This window comes from Phyllobates terribilis, unplaced genomic scaffold (assembly GCF_046119375.1).
Source record: "Phyllobates terribilis strain yellow unplaced genomic scaffold, ASM4611937v1 Scaffold_316__1_contigs__length_2197552, whole genome shotgun sequence".
Classification (NCBI taxonomy): domain Eukaryota; kingdom Metazoa; phylum Chordata; class Amphibia; order Anura; family Dendrobatidae; genus Phyllobates; species Phyllobates terribilis.
The window spans coordinates 2,179,957-2,197,553 of NW_027363076.1; the positions used below are offsets into that span (position 1 = coordinate 2,179,957).

A 17,597-nucleotide genomic window follows, 5' to 3' on the forward strand; every position below is an offset into this window, starting at 1 on the left:
GTGCCAGTCATTACACTGGTTACCCATTCGCTATAGGGTCCAATATAAACTCATTGCTCTCACCCACAAAGCTCTCCACAATTCTGCACCACCTTATATCTCCTCTCTCATCTCAGTCTATCGTCCTACACGTGCCCTCCGTTCCACAAATGACCTAAGACTAACATCCCCCATAATCCGAACCTCGCACCTCCGTCTCCAAGACTTCTCTCCTGCTGCGCCAGTTCTCTGGAATGCTCTACCCCAGACGATCCGATTGATGCCTAGCCCCTATGTCTTCAAGCGCGCTTTAAAAACCCATCTCTTTAAACAAGCCTACCATCTCAAATACCCAGTAAACTAACTTTTTCCTGTTCCCTCCTAAATACTATTCAGAATCTGCTCCCTACTGTTCATCTGTCTCTACACCCTCCATGCACACGATAACTGCACTAGGTAATTGAGTATTGCACTTGAACATACAGGCTGATGACCGGATCATACAGCTTTATATGATAAACCCGACTTATTATAATTGCCAGACCTGAAATAACAAGCACTTTCCACCTATTGTGTTCCCCCATTTCCTTGTAGAATGTAAGCTTGCGAGCAGGGACCTCACTCCTGATGTAACTGTTTAAACTGTCTCATCTTGTATTGAATTTATTGTTTGTAAATGTCCCCGCTTAATTGTAAAGTGCTGCGGAATATGCTGGCGCTATATAAATAAAAATTATTATTATACTGTATGGAGGGCTATGTGGGACCCAATTTTCTGTATGGAGGGCTATGTGGGGCCCATTATACTGTATGGAGGGCTATGTGGGGCCCATTATTCTGTATGGAGGACTATGTGGGGCCCATTATTCTGTATGGAGGATAATGTGGGGCCCATTATTCTGTATGGAGGGCTATGTGGGGCCCATTATTCTGTATGGAGGGCTATGTGGGGCCCATTATTCTGTATGGAGGACTATGTGGGGCCCATTATTCTGTATGGAGGACTATGTGGGGCCCATTATTCTGTATGGAGGACTATGTGGGGCCCATTATTCTGTATGGAGGACTATGTGGGGCCCATTATTCTGTATGGAGGACTATGTAGAGCCCGTTATACTGTATAGGGGACTATGTGGGGCTCATTATTCTGTATAGGGGACTATGTAGGCCCTATTATACTGTAGGCAGGTCTATGTGGGGACCATTATACTGTAGGCAGGTCTATGTGGGGACCATTATACTGTAGGCAGGTCTATGTGGGGACCATTATACTGTAGGCAGGTCTATGTGGGGCCCATTATTCTGTATGGAGGACTATGTACGGCCCATTACTCTGTATGGAGTAGTATGTGGGGCCCATTATTATGTATGGAGTAGTATGTGGGGCCCATTATTATGTATGGAGTAGTATGTGGGGACCATTATTCTGTATGGAGTAGTATGTGGGACCCATTATTCTGTATGGAGTAGTATGTGGGACCCATTATTCTGTATGGAGTAGTATGTGGGACCCATTATTCTGTATGGAGTAGTATGTGGGACCCATTATTCTGTATGGAGTAGTATGTGGGACCCATTATTCTGTATGGAGTAGTATGTGGGGACCATTATTCTGTATGGAGTAGTATGTGGGGACCATTATTCTGTATGGAGTAGTATGTGGGGACCATTATTCTGTATGGAGTAGTATGTGGGACCCATTATTCTGTATGGAGTAGTATGTGGGACCCATTATTCTGTATGGAGTAGTATGTGGGACCCATTATTCTGTATGGAGTAGTATGTGGGACCCATTATTCTGTATGGAGGACTATGTGGGACCCATTATTCTGTATGGAGGACTATGTGGGACCCATTATATTATGTGGAGTCCATTATTCTGTATGGAGGACTATGTGGGGCCATTATTCTGTATGGAGGACTATGTGGGGCCATTATTCTGTATGGAGGACCTTGTGGGGCCCATTCTACTGTGCGGAGGACTGTGTGGGGCCCATTCTACTGTGCGGAGGACTGTGTGGGGCCCATTCTACTGTGTGGAGGACTGTGTGGGGCCCTTATGCCATTGGACACACTCCACAAGGTCCCAGAGTTCCAATTTTCATTTGGAAATCAAGGTCCCAGAGTCTGGAGGAAGAGTGGAGAGGCCACAATCCAAGCTGCTTGAAGTCTAGTGTGAAGTTTCCACAATCAGTGATGGTTTGGGGGGCCATGTCATCTGCTGGTGTAGGTCCACTGTGTTTTATCAACACCAAAGTCAGCGCAGCCATCTACCAGGAAATTTTAGAGCACTTCATGCTTCCCTCTGCCGACAAGCTTTTTGGAGCTGGAAATGTCATTCTCCAGCAGGACTTGGCACCTGTCCACACTGCCAAAAGTACCAATACCTGGTTTACACACAACAGTATCACTGTGCTTGATTGGCCAGAAAACTCGCCTGACCTTAACCCCATAGAGAATCTATGGGATATTGTCGAGAGGAAGATGAGAGACACCAGACCCAACAATGCAGACGAGCTGAAGGCTGCTATCAAAGCAACCTAGGCTTCCATAACACCTCAGCAGTGCCACAGTCTGATCGCCTCCATGCCACGCCGCGTTGATGCAGTAATTGATGCAAAAGGAGCCTCGACCAAGTATTGAGGGCATTTACTGAACATACATTTCAGTAGGCCAACATTTCGGATTTTAAAATAATTTTTAAAGCTGTTATAAAGTATTCTAATTTACTGAGATAATAATTTTTGTGTTTTCATTGACTGTAAGCCATAATCCTCAACATTAACCCCTTTACCCCCCAAAGTGGTTTGCACGTTACTGACCAGGCCAATTTTTACAATTCTGACCACTGTCACTTTATGAGGTAATTACTCTGAAGCGCTTCAACGGATCCCCCTGATTCGGAGATTATTTTTTCGTGACATATTGTACTTCATGATTGTGGTAAAATTTCTTCGATATCACTTGCGTTTGTGAAAAAAAAAAACGGAAATTTGGCGAAAATTTTGAAAATTTTGCAATTTTCAAAATTTGAATTTTTATGCCCTTAAATCAGAGAGATATGTCACACAAAATAGTTAATACATAACATTTGCAACATGTCTACTTTACATCAGCACAATTTTGGAACCAAAATTTTTATTTTTTTTTTATTTTTACTAGGGAGCTATAAGGGTTAAAAGTTGACCAACGATTTCTCATTTTTCCAACAAAATTTACAAAACAATTTTTTTTTATTTTTGTATTTTTTTTAGGGACCACATCACATTTGAAGTGACTTTGAGGGGTCTTTATGACAGAAAATACCTAAAAGTGACACCATTCTAAAAACTGCTCCCCTCAAAGTGCTCAAAACCACATTCAAGAACTTTATTAACCCTTCAGGTGCTTCACAGGAATTTTTGGATTGTGGAAGCTAAAAATGAACATTTAACTTTTTTCACAAAAATGTTACTTTAGACCCAATTTTTTTAATTTTGCAGGGGTAACGGGAAAAAATGGACCCCAAAATTTGATGTGCAATTTCTCCTGAGCACGCTGATACTCCATAAGTGGGGAAAAACCACTGTTTGGGCGCACGGCAGGGTTAGGAAGGGAAGGAGCGCCATTGACTTTTTGATTGTAAAATTTGCTTGAATAATTAGCGGACGCCATGTTGCATTTGGAGAGCCCCTGATGTGCCTAAACAGTGGAAACCCCCCACAAGTGATGCCATTTTGAAAACTAGACCCCTCAGGGAACTTATCTAGATGTGTGGTGAGCACCCTGAACCCCCAAGTGTTTTACAGAAGTTTATAACATGAAGCCGTGAAAATAAAATAAAAAAAACTTTTTCCACAAAAAGATGTTTTAACCCCAATTTTTTTTTTTTTTTTCACAAGGGTAAGAGGAGAAAATGGACCCCAAAAACTTTTGTGCAATTTCTCCTGAGTACGCCAATACCCCATATATGGGGAAAATAATGTTTGGGCGCACAGCAGAGTTCAGAAGGGAAGGAAGGAGCACTGTGTGACTTTTTGAATGCAAAATTGGCTGGAATCGAGAGCGAACGTTTGGAGAGCCCCTGATGTGCCTAAATAGTGGAAACCCTACCACAAGTGACCCCATTTTGGAAACTACACCCCTCAAGGATTATAACAAGGGGTATAGTGAACATTTTGAACCCAGAGGTACGACACAGAATTTGATAACATTAGGTCATCATATTGAATAAGTTGTCATTATTCTTGAGTGCAAGTGCTCGCTACTTGAGTTTGCATCGGGTACTCAGGTATGCACCATGTATCGCAGGTACTCGAGTGACATGCTCGAGTGCCCGCCTGCATGTTTCACGGTTATTAGACACCCAAAAAAAAAACATGCGGGGGATGGCTCGTGCATGGCAGGCAATCCCTGCAAAGTTTTTTTGGCGGCGACGCATATGGGGCGGAGACTCGAGCACCCACGATACTCAATGCATACCCGAGCACCCGATGCAAACTCAAATAGCGAGCACTTGCGCTCAACACTAGTCGCCATATCGTCATCTTTTTTTTACTTTTGAAAAAAATCCCAAACCCAACCCTAATCCTAGAGTTTATTTTTTACGCCGTTCCTAGTGTGGTATAAGTGATTAGACGACTTTATTATTTGGGTCAGTGCGATTACAGAGAAACCAGAATCATATCGGTTTTTATGATTGACAGCTGTCACACACTAAAAGACGCATTTTTTTGTAAAATCTAGTTTTTGCTTCGTCATATTTTGAGAGCTATAATTTTTCCATATTTTGGCTGACAGTCATGTGATGGCTTGTTTTTTTGCGGGACAAGTTGACGTTTTTATTGGTACCATTTTCGGGCATGTGACATTTTTTGATCGCTTTCTATTCCGATTTTTGGGAGGCAGAATAAACAACCAACAATTCAGGATTTTTTTTATTCTGCTCCACGTGTGGTAAAATTAATAAGGTTATTCTTCGGGTCAGTACATTTACAGCGGTACCACATTTATATCGTTCTGCTATGTTTTGGAGTTTTTACACAATAAAAGCTATTTTATGCAAAAAAATATTTTTTTGCATCGCTTTATTCTGAGAGCTATAACTTTTTAATTTTTCAGCTGTATGTTTTTTTGCTTCGTTTATTTATTTTTTACAATAAAGGGGTTAACTAGTGGGACAGTTATAGGTCAGCTCGTTACGGACGTGGTGATACCAAATATGTGTACTTTTATTGTTTAGTTTTTTTCAGAATATTTATTGATGGGTACATTATATTTTTATTTTTACAATTTTGTTGTTTTTTTTTTATTTTTTTTCATTTTGTAACACTTTTTTTACTTCCATTCTTTGTCCCACTATGGGACTTTCACTTTTTTTATTCTGATCGCGTGTGTAGTATAGGGATGGAGCACCATCCCTGTGCTATACAGGCTGTCAGCACTGCAGACACAGAAGATACTTTGGTCATGCACTGCGCATGACCAAAGTATCTTTCTGCTGTCTGGTGACCCAGCTTTAAATGGGTTAACAGAAATAAAACACCTGAAATAGATCACTGTTTGTAATGACTCTATATAAAATATGAGCTCCACTTTTTGTATTGAAGAGCGGAAATAAATTAACTTTTTGATGATATTCTAGTTTAGTGAGATGCACCTGTATTTGAGCAGTTTGAGAATGAATGCTCAAAGCAGCAGGCAGAAAGTCACTATTAAGTGGGTGAAAGAAGCATATCACTGTAATAATACATTGCTCAAAAAAATAAAGGGAACACAAATAACATCCTAGATCTGAATGAATGAAATATTCTCATTGAATACTTTGTTCTTACAAAGTTGAATGTGCTGACAACAAAATCATACAAAAATCATTAATGGAAATCAAATTTATTAACCAATGGAGGCCTGGATTTTGAGTCACCCCCAAAATTAAAGTGGAAAAACACTACAGGCTGATCCAACTTTGATGTAATGTTCTTAAAACAAGTCAAAATGAGGCTCAGTATTGTGTGTGGCTTCCACGTGCCTGTATGACCTCCCTACAACGCCTGGGCATGCTCCTGATGAGGTTGTGGATGGTCTCCTGTGGGATCTCCTCCCAGACCTGGACTAAAGCATCCGCCAACTCCTGGACAGTCTGTGGTGCAACGTGACGTTGGTGGATGGAGCGAGACATGATGTCCCAGATGCGCTCAATCGGATTCAGCTCTGGAGAACGGGCGGGCCAGTCCATAGCTTCAATGCCTTCATCTTGCAGGAACTGCTGACACACTCCAGCCAAATGAGGTCTGGCATTGTCCTGCATTAGGAGGAACACAGGGCCAACCGAACCAGCATATGGTCTCACAAGGGGTCTGAGGATGTCATCTCGGTACCTAATGGCGGTCAGTCTACCTCTGGCGAGCACAAGGAGGGCTGTGCGGCCCTCCAAAGAAATGCCACCCCACACCATTACTGACCCACTGCCAAACCGGTTATGCTGAAGGATGTTGCAGGCAGCAGATCACTCTCCACGGCGTCTCCAGACTGTCACGTCTGTCACACGTGCTCAGTGTGAACCTGCTTTCATCTGTGAAGAGCACAGGGCGCCAGTGGCGACTTTGCCAATCCTGGTGTTCTGTGGCAAATGCCAAGCATCCTGCACGGTGTTGGGCTGTGAGCACAACCCCCCATCTGTGGACGTCGGGCCCTCATACCACCCTCATGGAGTCGGTTTCTAACAGTTTGTGCAGACACATGCACATTTGTGGCCTGCTGGAGGTCATTTTGCAGGGCTCTGGCAGTGCTCCTCCTGTTCCTCCTTGCACAAAGGTGGAGGTAGCGGTCCTGCTGCTGGGTTGTTGCCCTCTCCACGTGTCCTGGTGTACTGGCCTGTCACCTGGTAGCGCCTACAGCCTCTGGACACTACGCTGACAGACACAGCAAACCTTCTTGCCACAGCTCGCATTGATGTGCCATCCTGGATGAGCCGCACTAACTGAGCAACTTCTGTGGGTTGTAGAGTCCGTCTCATGCTACCAGGAGTGTGAAGGCACAACCAACATTCAAAAGTGACCAAAACATCAGCCAGAAAGCATTGGTACTGAGATGTGGTCTGTGGTCCCCACCTGCATAACCACTCCTTTATTGAGTGTGTCTTGATAATTGCCAATAATTTCCATCTATTGTCTATTCCATTTGCACAACAGCATGTGAAATTGATTGTCAATCAGTGTTGCTTCCTAAGTGGACAGTTTGATTTCACAGAAGTTTGCTCAAAAAAATAAAGGGAACACTTAAACAGAATATAACTCCAAGTAAATCAGTGTATATATTACCAAGTTTTTTCTTTTTTAATCTTCACTAGTACTGTTAATTTATGAGGAAATAAATTAGTATTTAAATTTGTGGCTTCATCTCTTAAATCCATTTTAGTCCACCTTGACAAACTTACTTAATTCATTTTCTATTTCCACAGTCAAATTGTTTGCATCGACAATCACTTTATACTCGGGTGCTGCTTCCACAGGTCCCATAACTAGGAGTCAGAAAATAAATCACAATAATGCAAAGATATAAAACAATCGTTATATCAGAATGTAATTCAATCTGAACAGGAAGCGACAGCAAGTCTTAATATGCCATCACATCTGGAGAGGAATAAACTTCGGTATAATCTTATATCCCCCTCCTAATACAACACAGGCTAAGAATAAACGAGTTTTGTCGGCTTCTTCTGCAGGATCCCGGCCTCCTGCTTGATGACAGTTTGAGCCAATATCATCGCACTGCATGCACGAACTGTGTGCGCCAAGATGCTGCAAGGAGAAGCAGCTTTACCTCTGCAGCTTCAGAAAAGCGCAGTCACTGAATGTGGCAGACTACAGTAATCAGGCCAGCTCCAGAGGAGCGATTACAGGCTCTATAGAACAGAGTTTGAAAGTACTGCACACCATGTCTGAGACCGGCCACCAATGACATTGCAGCAGTGGCCAGTAACCAAAATAATTCCTCTGTCCTTGAGAATGAAGAGCATCTTTAATAAGCAAGTTGCAAACTTGCTCGCTTTTACAAGAGCTTTGCAATGGTAGCCACTTATGATGGTGCTGAACTATACCTTCAGATGCTTTTGGTTGTTTTTTGACATACTCATCGATCTTGTCAAGAATGTCTGAAAACTAAAAAATATATATATTAATAAAATTACTCTTTTTTTTTTTTTTTTTCTTTTGTTATGCAGTGAACGGATGTAGAAGTTGGTGCTCAATAAATAGGTTTTCTGCACAATGCACAGTTGAACAGAGGAACTGTCTAAGATCCCCGACCTTAGTCTTATACTTACCAGCTGCCATCTTCACCTTTTATCGGTGCAGCTCCAGCCTCGTGGTGTGGATATTGTGACTGCAACTTCTGACCGACCAAAAGTCAGAGGTAACGATAACAAAGGGTCAATGTAAGAATATGAGAGCCAGAAGAAGGCTCTCAGACTTACTTGAAAAGTGACCCGTGGCTTGCCCAGCAAACACTGGAGCGATCCGGCAAGTCACAAACTGCAGGAGACGGACCGAAGAGGCGAAAATAGGTGAGATGTCAGCAGGTAAATATAAGACTAAGGCAGGGACCTTAGACCAGAAGCACCACTCCAGTGATAAAAACAACAAAAACACGCTGGAGTGGTGCTTTAACATAACGTAGAGCAGCATCTCAAACTACCACTTCCCAGTTATGTCCACTGGAGGGACGAGGCAGTCTGTAATTCATGGTGACATCTATTTTTCATGCCCCAGATCTGACAAAGTGAGCAGAGCTTGTGCAAGATGGACTGGTCAAATTCTTGTCTACTCCACAAATCTAATTCCAGCACAAGCACATAGAGGTGCAGACCACAACGCGCCTTGCCTGATCCATTGCGTGTGCCTATTAATCAGGAGCGTCTGTTCCCACTCGCCCCCTGACCAACACCAGCGAGAGACTCGCCGACCATTGTTCTGAGGCTACTTAGTGTCTGAATATTGTTTGTGATGGTGACCAAGAGCAAAAATGGAGAAAAATTAGGATGTGGAGTGCCGGGAGATGTGACAAGAGTTTTTCGGGTTTTCTGACACTCACCTGTCTGCTGTCCCATAACTTTGCTATACTTTTCACTGACTCAGCGTTAATATCCACCTGCATCTCCTCCTGCACTTCCTCAATGGTCTCCAAGTCATCCTCGTCTATTAAGTTGTCCTCTTCTTCCTCTGCGGCCTCCTCCAGGTCAGCCAGCAACTCGTCTGCCAGAGACATGTCTTATCCCTGCGGGAAAAGGCAAATTCATAGCAGGATTGTGCTTTATAGAAGTAATTCACTCATAGAAAACGCTATATCCTCATTGACATAAATGTAGTAATACATCAGTCACCAGATAATACAGCTTTATGTTACATAGAAACCCTATAACCAGCACGGCGGCGGCACCGCCGCACACGTCCTATAACCAGCGCGGCGCCCCCGCACACGTCCTATAACCAGCGCGGCGCCCCCGCACACGTCCTATAACCAGCGCGGCGCCCCCGCACACGTCCTATAACCAGCGCGGCACCCCCGCACACGTCCTATAACCAGCGCGGCACCCCCGCACACGTCCTATAACCAGCGCGGCACCCCCGCACACGTCCTATAAACAGCGCGGCACCACCGCACACCACCAGCCAAGTACGCCCTACATTCTGCCATGCTAACACTCTGGGCACATATCCCACCCGCAGACATCAGCGCAGCATTTACCAAGTGCAAGAAGCCTGAAAAAAGGTGTCAGAAAGTTGTCGCACTTCTCTTCAACTATAACCGTAAGTTGTGGTGCAAAAATACAGCGTCACTGCAGCGACAGCTTCCGGAATGCTATCTGGTTTTCCGATTGGTCCGCAAATGCGCATGCGTACCCACACGAACGCTAAGCATGATTTCATTGGTCGATCAGCTGATGTTTTTTTGTATAGTGTAACTTTATTTGTATACACCAGTCGTAGTGTTCATATCACGCTGCGCTTGGGAAGAAGGACAGACAATGTGAACAGGTAGTTGCGGAGGAGGAGGACATGGTCTTGTCCTGTGATGTCAGGGTAATGTGTGGAGGTGGATTCTACCTATGAGGCTGCTCGTGTATATCGCAGGGACTTGTGTCAGGTTGCGCAGTAGTGCCCTCCCCGGTGTAAAAGCAGACAGATCTGACACTGGTGCAGCATGTGTGAGCCCATAAATATGTATTTTTGGATTGTAGCACTTGGAGAGTAAGGGTAGATCCGTACAGGATGGATATGATAACGATTCTCCGCATTGATCTGTACAGGTAAAAATGTTATCAAATTCTGTGTCGTTCCTCTGGGTTCAAAATATTCACTATGCCGCTTGATATAATCCTTGAGGGGTGTAGTTTCCAAAATGGGGTCACTTGTAGGGGGGTTTCCACTATTTAGGCACATCAGGGGCTCTCCAAACGTCCGCTCTCGATTCCAGCCAATTTTGCGTTCAAAAAGTCACAGTGCTCCTTCCTTCCCTTCTGAACTCTGTCGTGCGCCCAAACACTATTTTCCCCATATATGGGGTATTGGCGTACTCAGGAGAAATTGCACAAACGTTTTTCTCCTCTTACCCTTGTGAAAATAAAAAAAAAAATTGGGGTTAAAACATCTTTTTGTGGAAAAAGTTTGATTTATTTTTTTTATTATTTTCACGGCTCCATGTTATAAACTTCTGTAAAGCACTTAGGGGTTCAGGGTGCTCACCACACATCTAGATAAGTTCCCTGAGGGGTGTAGTTTTCAAAATGGCATCACTTGTGGGGGGTTTCCACTGTTTAGGCACATCAGGGGTTCTCCAAACACAACATGGCGTCCGCTAATTATTCAAGCAAATTTTACAATCAAAAAGGCAATGGCGCTCCTTCCCTTCCTAACCCTGCCGTGCGCCCAAACAGTGGTTTTTCCCCATGTATGGAGTATCGGCATGCTCAGGAGAAATTGCACATCAAATGTTGGGGTCCATTTTTTCCTGTTACAACCGCAAAATTAAAAAAATTGGGTCTAAAGTAACATTTTTGTGAAAAAAGTTAAATGTTCATTTTTTGCTTTCCACATTCCAAAAATTCCTGTGAAGCACCTGAAGGGTTAATAAAGTTCTTGAATGTGGTTTTGAGCACCTTGAGGGAAGCAGTTTTTATAATGGTGTCACTTTTAGGTATTTTCTGTCATAAAGACCCCTTAAAGTCACTGCAAATGTGATGTGGTCCCTAAAAAAAAAAAATAAAAAAATTTTGTAAATTTTGTTGGAAAAATGAGAAATCGTTGGTCAACTTTTAACCCTTATAGCTCCCTAGTAAAAATTAAAAAAAAATAAATACATTTTGGTTCCAAAATTGTGCTGATGTAAAGTAGACATGTTGGAAATGTTATTTATTAACTATTCTGTGTGACATATCTCTCTGATTTAAGGGCATAAAAATTCAAATTTTGAAAATTGCAAAAGTTTCAAAATTTTCGCCAAATTTCCATTTTTTTTTTCACAAACGCAAGTGATATCGAAGAAATTTTACCACAATCATGAAGTACAATATGTCAAGAAAAAATAATCTCCGAATCAGGGGGATCCGTTGAAGCGCTTCAGAGTAATTACCTCATAAAGTGACAGTGGTCAGAATTGTAAAAATTGGCCTGGTCAGTAACGTGCAAACCACTTTGGGGGGTAAAGGGGTTAATGTTGATGATTATGGCTTACAGTCAATGAAAACACAAAAATTATTATCTCAGTAAATTAGAATACTTTATAACAGCTTTAAAAATTATTTTAAAATCCGAAATGTTGGCCTACTGAAATGTATGTTCAGTAAATGCCCTCAATACTTGGTCGAGGCTCCTTTTGCATCAACTACAGCATCAATGCGGCGTGGCATGGAGGCGATCAGCCTGTGGCACTGCTGAGTTGTTATGGAAGCCCAGGTTGCTTTGATAGCAGCCTTCAGCTCGTCTGCATTGTTGGGTCTGGTGTCTCTCATCTTCCTCTCGACAATATCCCATAGATTATCTATGGGGTTAAGGTCAGGCGAGTTTTCTGGCCAATCAAGCACAGTGATACTGTTGTGTGTAAACCAGGTATTGGTACTTTTGGCAGTGTGGACAGGTGCCAAGTCCTGCTGGAGAATGACATTTCCAGCTCCAAAAAGCTTGTCGGCAGAGGGAAGCATGAAGTGCTCTAAAATTTACTGGTAGATGGCTGCGCTGACATTGGTGTTGATAAAACACAGTGGACCTACACCAGCAGATGACATGGCCCCCCAAACCATCACTGATTGTGGAAACTTCACACTAGGCTTCAAGCAGCTTGGATTGTGGCCTCTCCACTCTTCCTCCAGACTCTGGGACCTTGATTTCCAAATGAAAATTGGAACTCTGGGACCTTGTGGAGTGTGTCCAATGGCTTAAGGGCCCCACATAGTCCTCCATACAGTAGAATGGGCCCCACACAGTCCTCCACACAGTAGAATGGGCCCCACACAGTCCTCCACACTGTAGAATGGGCCCCACACAGAATAATGGGCCCCACACAGTCCTGCACACAGAATAATGGGCCCCACACAGTCCTGCACACAGAATAATGGGCCCCACACAGTCCTGCACACAGAATAATGGGCCCCACACAGTCCTTCACACAGAATAATGGGCCCCACACAGTCCCCTACACAGAATAATGGGCCCCACACAGTCCCCCACACAGAATAATGGGCCCCACACAGTCCCCCACACAGAATAATGGGCCCCACACAGTCCCCCACACAGAATAATGGGCCCCACACAGTCCCCCACACAGAATAATGGGCCCCACACAGTCCCCCACACAGAATAATGGGCCCCACACAGTCCCCCACACAGAATAATGGGCCCCACACAGTCCCCCACACAGAATAATGGGCCCCACACAGTCCCCCACACAGAATAATGGGCCCCACACAGTCCCCCACACAGAATAATGGGCCCCACACAGTCCCCCACACAGAATAATGGGCCCCACACAGTCCCCCACACAGAATAATGGGCCCCACACAGTCCTCCACACAGAATAATGGGCCCCACACAGCCCTCCACACAGAATAATGGGCCCCACACAGCCCTCCACACAGAATAATGGGCCGCACACAGCCCTCCACACAGAATAATGGGCCCCACACAGCCCTCCACACAGAATAATGGGCCCCACACAGCCCTGCACACAGAATAATGGGCCCCACACAGCCCTGCACACAGAATAATGGGCCCCACACAGCCCTGCACACAGAATAATGGGCCCCACACAGCCCTGCACACAGAATAATGGGCCCCACACAGCCCTGCACACAGAATAATGGGCCCCACACAGCCCTGCACACAGAATAATGGGCCCCACCCAGCCCTGCACACAGAATAATGGGCCCCACCCAGCCCTGCACACAGAATAATGGGCCCCACCCAGCCCTGCACACAGAATAATGGGCCCCACCCAGCCCTGCACACAGAATAATGGGCCCCACCCAGCCCTGCACACAGAATAATGGGCCCCACCCAGCCCTGCACACAGAATAATGGGCCCCACCCAGCCCTGCACACAGAATAATGGGCCCCACACAGCCCTCCACACAGAATAATGGGCCCCACACAGCCCTCCACACAGTATAATGGGCCCCACATAGTCCTTTATGTAATGCACACGCCCGGACCGACTGGCGTGTGCGTGTATATGTAGTGATTCCACTGGACCGTACCGGAGAGTGAATGCCTGGAGGGGCGTAACTAAGTATCCACCCGATCCGACCAAGGTCGCACGACGGCATTCGACGCCAGTGCACCAAGGAGGAACCGAGCAGAGGGACCAGGGGCTACTCCAGGTCAGACCCCGGACACGGCTGTTGACCCACACCGGGGAATACAGGAACAGGCAGGTTAGGCTGGCACACAGACGGGTGGCTGCTGGCAAGCACGACTGGTATGCAAACAGGGAGGTACTGACAGGTACGGCCAGTATGCAGGCAGGTGGATGCTGGTAAGTACGACTGTTATGCAGTCAGGGAGGTACTGGCAGGTACGACAGGTTGGAGCACAGAGTGGATAGGTCCCTGTACAGACTGGGACTTAGGAACAGAACCGCAGATGCGGTGGACAAACAGAGCAGAGCGAGACTGCCGGAGCGGCGAGCAAAGGGTCAGAGCAAAGCGAGACTGCCGGAGCAGCGAGCAAAGGGTCAGAGCAGAGCGAGACTGCCGGAGCGGCGAGCAAGGCAGGGGCAGAGGGGACAGGGCTCTGTTCACACGGAAGAGAAAGGCAGAACCAGATACCCACAGGGTACTTGCAGTGAAGTAGTGAGTGGACCACAAACTCACAAAAGGAAGTACAGTGACAACAAGCAGGAGTTAGGTACAAGTTCAGACTCTGCAGAAAAAGGGAAGATATGGGCGTAGAGAGAGACGGGAAACAGGCTGGAAGATAGTTAGGGCAGGAACAGACACTGGGAAAAGACAGACAACAGATCTAGGTAAACGGCCCCTGGAGGGCAGAAGGAACAGGCTAAGAGCGTGTTCACACGGGCCTGGAAATACAGCCTCCAGGAAAGGCAGAAAGACAGCTGGCTAGAGTACACAGACAGGACACAGTTCAGACACGGGAACTGATACCGCAAGGCAGGAAACATAGACAGGACCTGGCACATCAGTGACTAGAAGCCAACTGACAGAACAAGATGCTCAGGCATGGATTCCAAGGAGGAGCTGGTTTAAATACCAGGTGACAGACAGCAATAGGCTGAGGACGCATTAGGGGTGTGTCTGCAGCAGCTACAAGAAACAGGAAGCTCGGCGGGCGTCGTCCTAAGCAGCCAGAGCAAAGCAAAGCAGACAATATGGAAAGAAGCCAAAGTGGCAGTCTGGACTGGAAATCAAGTGCGCTCTCTTGCACAGTGGGAGATGGACCACTATGCAAGGACGCCGCCAGGTATGTTACACTTTATACAGTATAATGGGCCCCACATAGTCCTCCATGCAGTATAATGGGCCCCACATAGTCCTCCATGCAGTATAATGAGCCCCACATAGTCCTCCATACAGTATAATGAGCCCCACATAGTCCTCCATACAGTATAATGGGCCCCACATAGTCCTCCATACAGTATGATGGGCCCCACATAGTCCTCCATACAGTATGATGGGCCCCACATAGTCCTCCATACAGTATGATGGGCCCCACATAGTCCTCCATACAGTATGATGGGCCCCACATAGTCCTCCATACAGTATGATGGGCCCCACATAGTCCTCCATACAGTATGATGGGCCCCACATAGTCCTCCATACAGAATAATGGGCCACACACAGCCCTCCACACAGTATGATGGGCCCCACACAGCCCTCCACACAGTATGATGGGCCCCACACAGCCCTCCACACAGTATGATGGGCCCCACACAGCCCTCCACACAGTATGATGGGCCCCACACAGCCCTCCACACAGTATGATGGGCCCCACACAGCCCTCCACACAGTATGATGGGCCCCACACAGCCCTCCACACAGTATGATGGGCCCCACACAGCCCTCCACACAGTATGATGGGCCCCACACAGCCCTCCACACAGTATGATGGGCCCCACACAGCCCTCCACACAGTATGATGGGCCCCACACAGCCCTCCACACAGTATGATGGGCCCCACACAGCCCTCCAAATATATTTATTGCATTTGTTTCTTGCACTCAGTGCACACAAGGGCCGGGCCTTCCTTCCTGTGAGCTGGGTATTAGGTTTATGTAGCTTCCTATCCCTGTGTCCATAGTCGGCCCCGCTCCTGATCGGCCCTCATTCACATTGAGGTCATTTTTTTTAATACCAGAGATTAGAACTGTTCTGATGGGTACTTTTATGGGCGCCCACCTTGTCGTGGTGGGATGGCTTTTATGCTTCTTTTTTTATCAAAAATGGTGTGAACTATTGCTTTTACTTACAGCAGGGTATAGGCTCATTTCGTTTCTGTTAGGTTTTGCCTTATGACCAGTGTGAACGTGCGCCTACACGCTGCATGTATACCAACTCCAGCTCATTGCTTTAGGTTGGCTGCAGCGCCACAGACTAGACGGTCCCTCTCTCTTGGCGGCAGAGGAGCGAGTTACCACTGCGCCGCTATTAGGCCTTAGGTCTGGGTTCACACTACGCTTATTGCGCATGTCAGGGGCTCCATTAGAATCCACTTCAGTAAGAGGGATGTTACCAGACTCATCGTCAGAAAGCATCTGCACTGAGAGCTACAGGCTGAGGGAGAAGCAGGGAACAGCAGGAAATCCGCCGCAGGGGCTCGTCCCGCCCTCCTCTGCTGCCCATTGGCCGGTGACTGACGGAGCCTCTCGCTGATTGGAAGAAACCGATGTCAGTCAGCAAGGCAGCAGTGGGAGGGGAAGAAGAGTGTGTCAGTGAGTAATGACGTCACTTTTCTAACTTAGCTCATTAGCGTACGCACCTCATGCTCCTATCCTATTGGTCAATTCAGTCTGACTGGCCGGCTCTTATAGGAGGACGCGTCATCTGGAGGGAGGGGCTTTTATAAGGCCACGCCCTATGTAGTATGTGCCTTTCTACTTAAAGGGGTTGTCCACTTTTGGGATTTTTTTTTTCTTACTTGAATACATGTATTTGTGGCTAAATAGCATATTTACAACTGGCTTTCATTAAAAAATGTTTCACCATTTGGTCTTTTTATCCCTGCACATTCATCTGTGGTTATAAATCACCCATTAGAGCTCACTGATGGAATCTCAGGTAGCCCAATCTGCAGCCAGAAATAAACAGTGCAATGCAGAGGCTATAAAAGGCAAACGGTGCAATATTTTTAATGAAGCCCAATTGCAAAAATTAGTTTTACCTAAAAATACATGTATTTAAGTTAAAAAAAAAAAAAAAAAGGGTCCCCAGAGGTGGACAACCCCCTTAACTTGCAGTCAGTGGTGTCTTCTTATGTACAGAATGTTTTTAGCTGATTGATCACCCTGTGAGGATTTGAACCTGCGATCACTTGTGTATTGCAAAATTACTTCCCTGCGGGGGAAGGGCTTCATAGGTGCACAGACTTGACACCTGCACTGCCCGGAGTGGGCTCAGCTCCCTGTATGGAGGATGCTGCCCAGGTTCACCGCCTCTGCTGGCAGTGACATAGTTAAAGGGATTTAGCAAATGACAGTACTCTTAAAGGGAAGGTCTGATAATAGCATAATGTAGAGCAAGAGAGCCTGATTCCAGTGATGTGTCACTTACTAGACTGTGTGCTGTCATTTCAAAACAATCAGTGTTTTATCAGCAGGAGATTATCACTGGAGGACTAGGTGTCAGGTGCACAGTAGTCCAGCTAGTCTGTGTAACCACACCCCCTCTTCTGATTGGCAGTTTGCTGACAGTGTACACAGAAAGCTACCAATCAGTGCTGTGAGCGGGGTTATACACAACTGAGAATACTGACCCTGCTACATATAAAACAGGAATTTTATCAAAACTACAGCAAGCAGCCCAGTAAGTCATACGTTGCCGGAATCAGGGTCTCTGCCCATACATCATGCTGCTCTCAGATTATACAGCAAAATATGCTGATGGATTTCCTTTAAAGACAAGAAAACTTGCCTTT

At 45.8% G+C, this 17,597-nt stretch overlaps 1 protein-coding gene across 1 annotated transcript; it reads right to left on the reverse strand.

Annotated features, from left to right (window-relative positions):
* Positions 1-7,370: 7,370 nt before the first annotated feature.
* LOC141221112 (U4/U6 small nuclear ribonucleoprotein Prp31-like) lies at positions 7,371-9,778 on the reverse strand. The gene is made up of 4 exons (XM_073666455.1): positions 9,703-9,778; positions 9,049-9,231; positions 8,057-8,117; positions 7,371-7,477 (listed from the first exon to the last, which is right to left on the reverse strand). The coding sequence occupies exons 2-4, from the start codon at positions 9,220-9,222 to the stop codon at positions 7,371-7,373; spliced, it is 342 nt and encodes a 113-aa protein (XP_073522556.1). The 5' UTR covers positions 9,223-9,231; positions 9,703-9,778.
* Between the last annotated feature and the right edge of the window lie 7,819 nt (positions 9,779-17,597).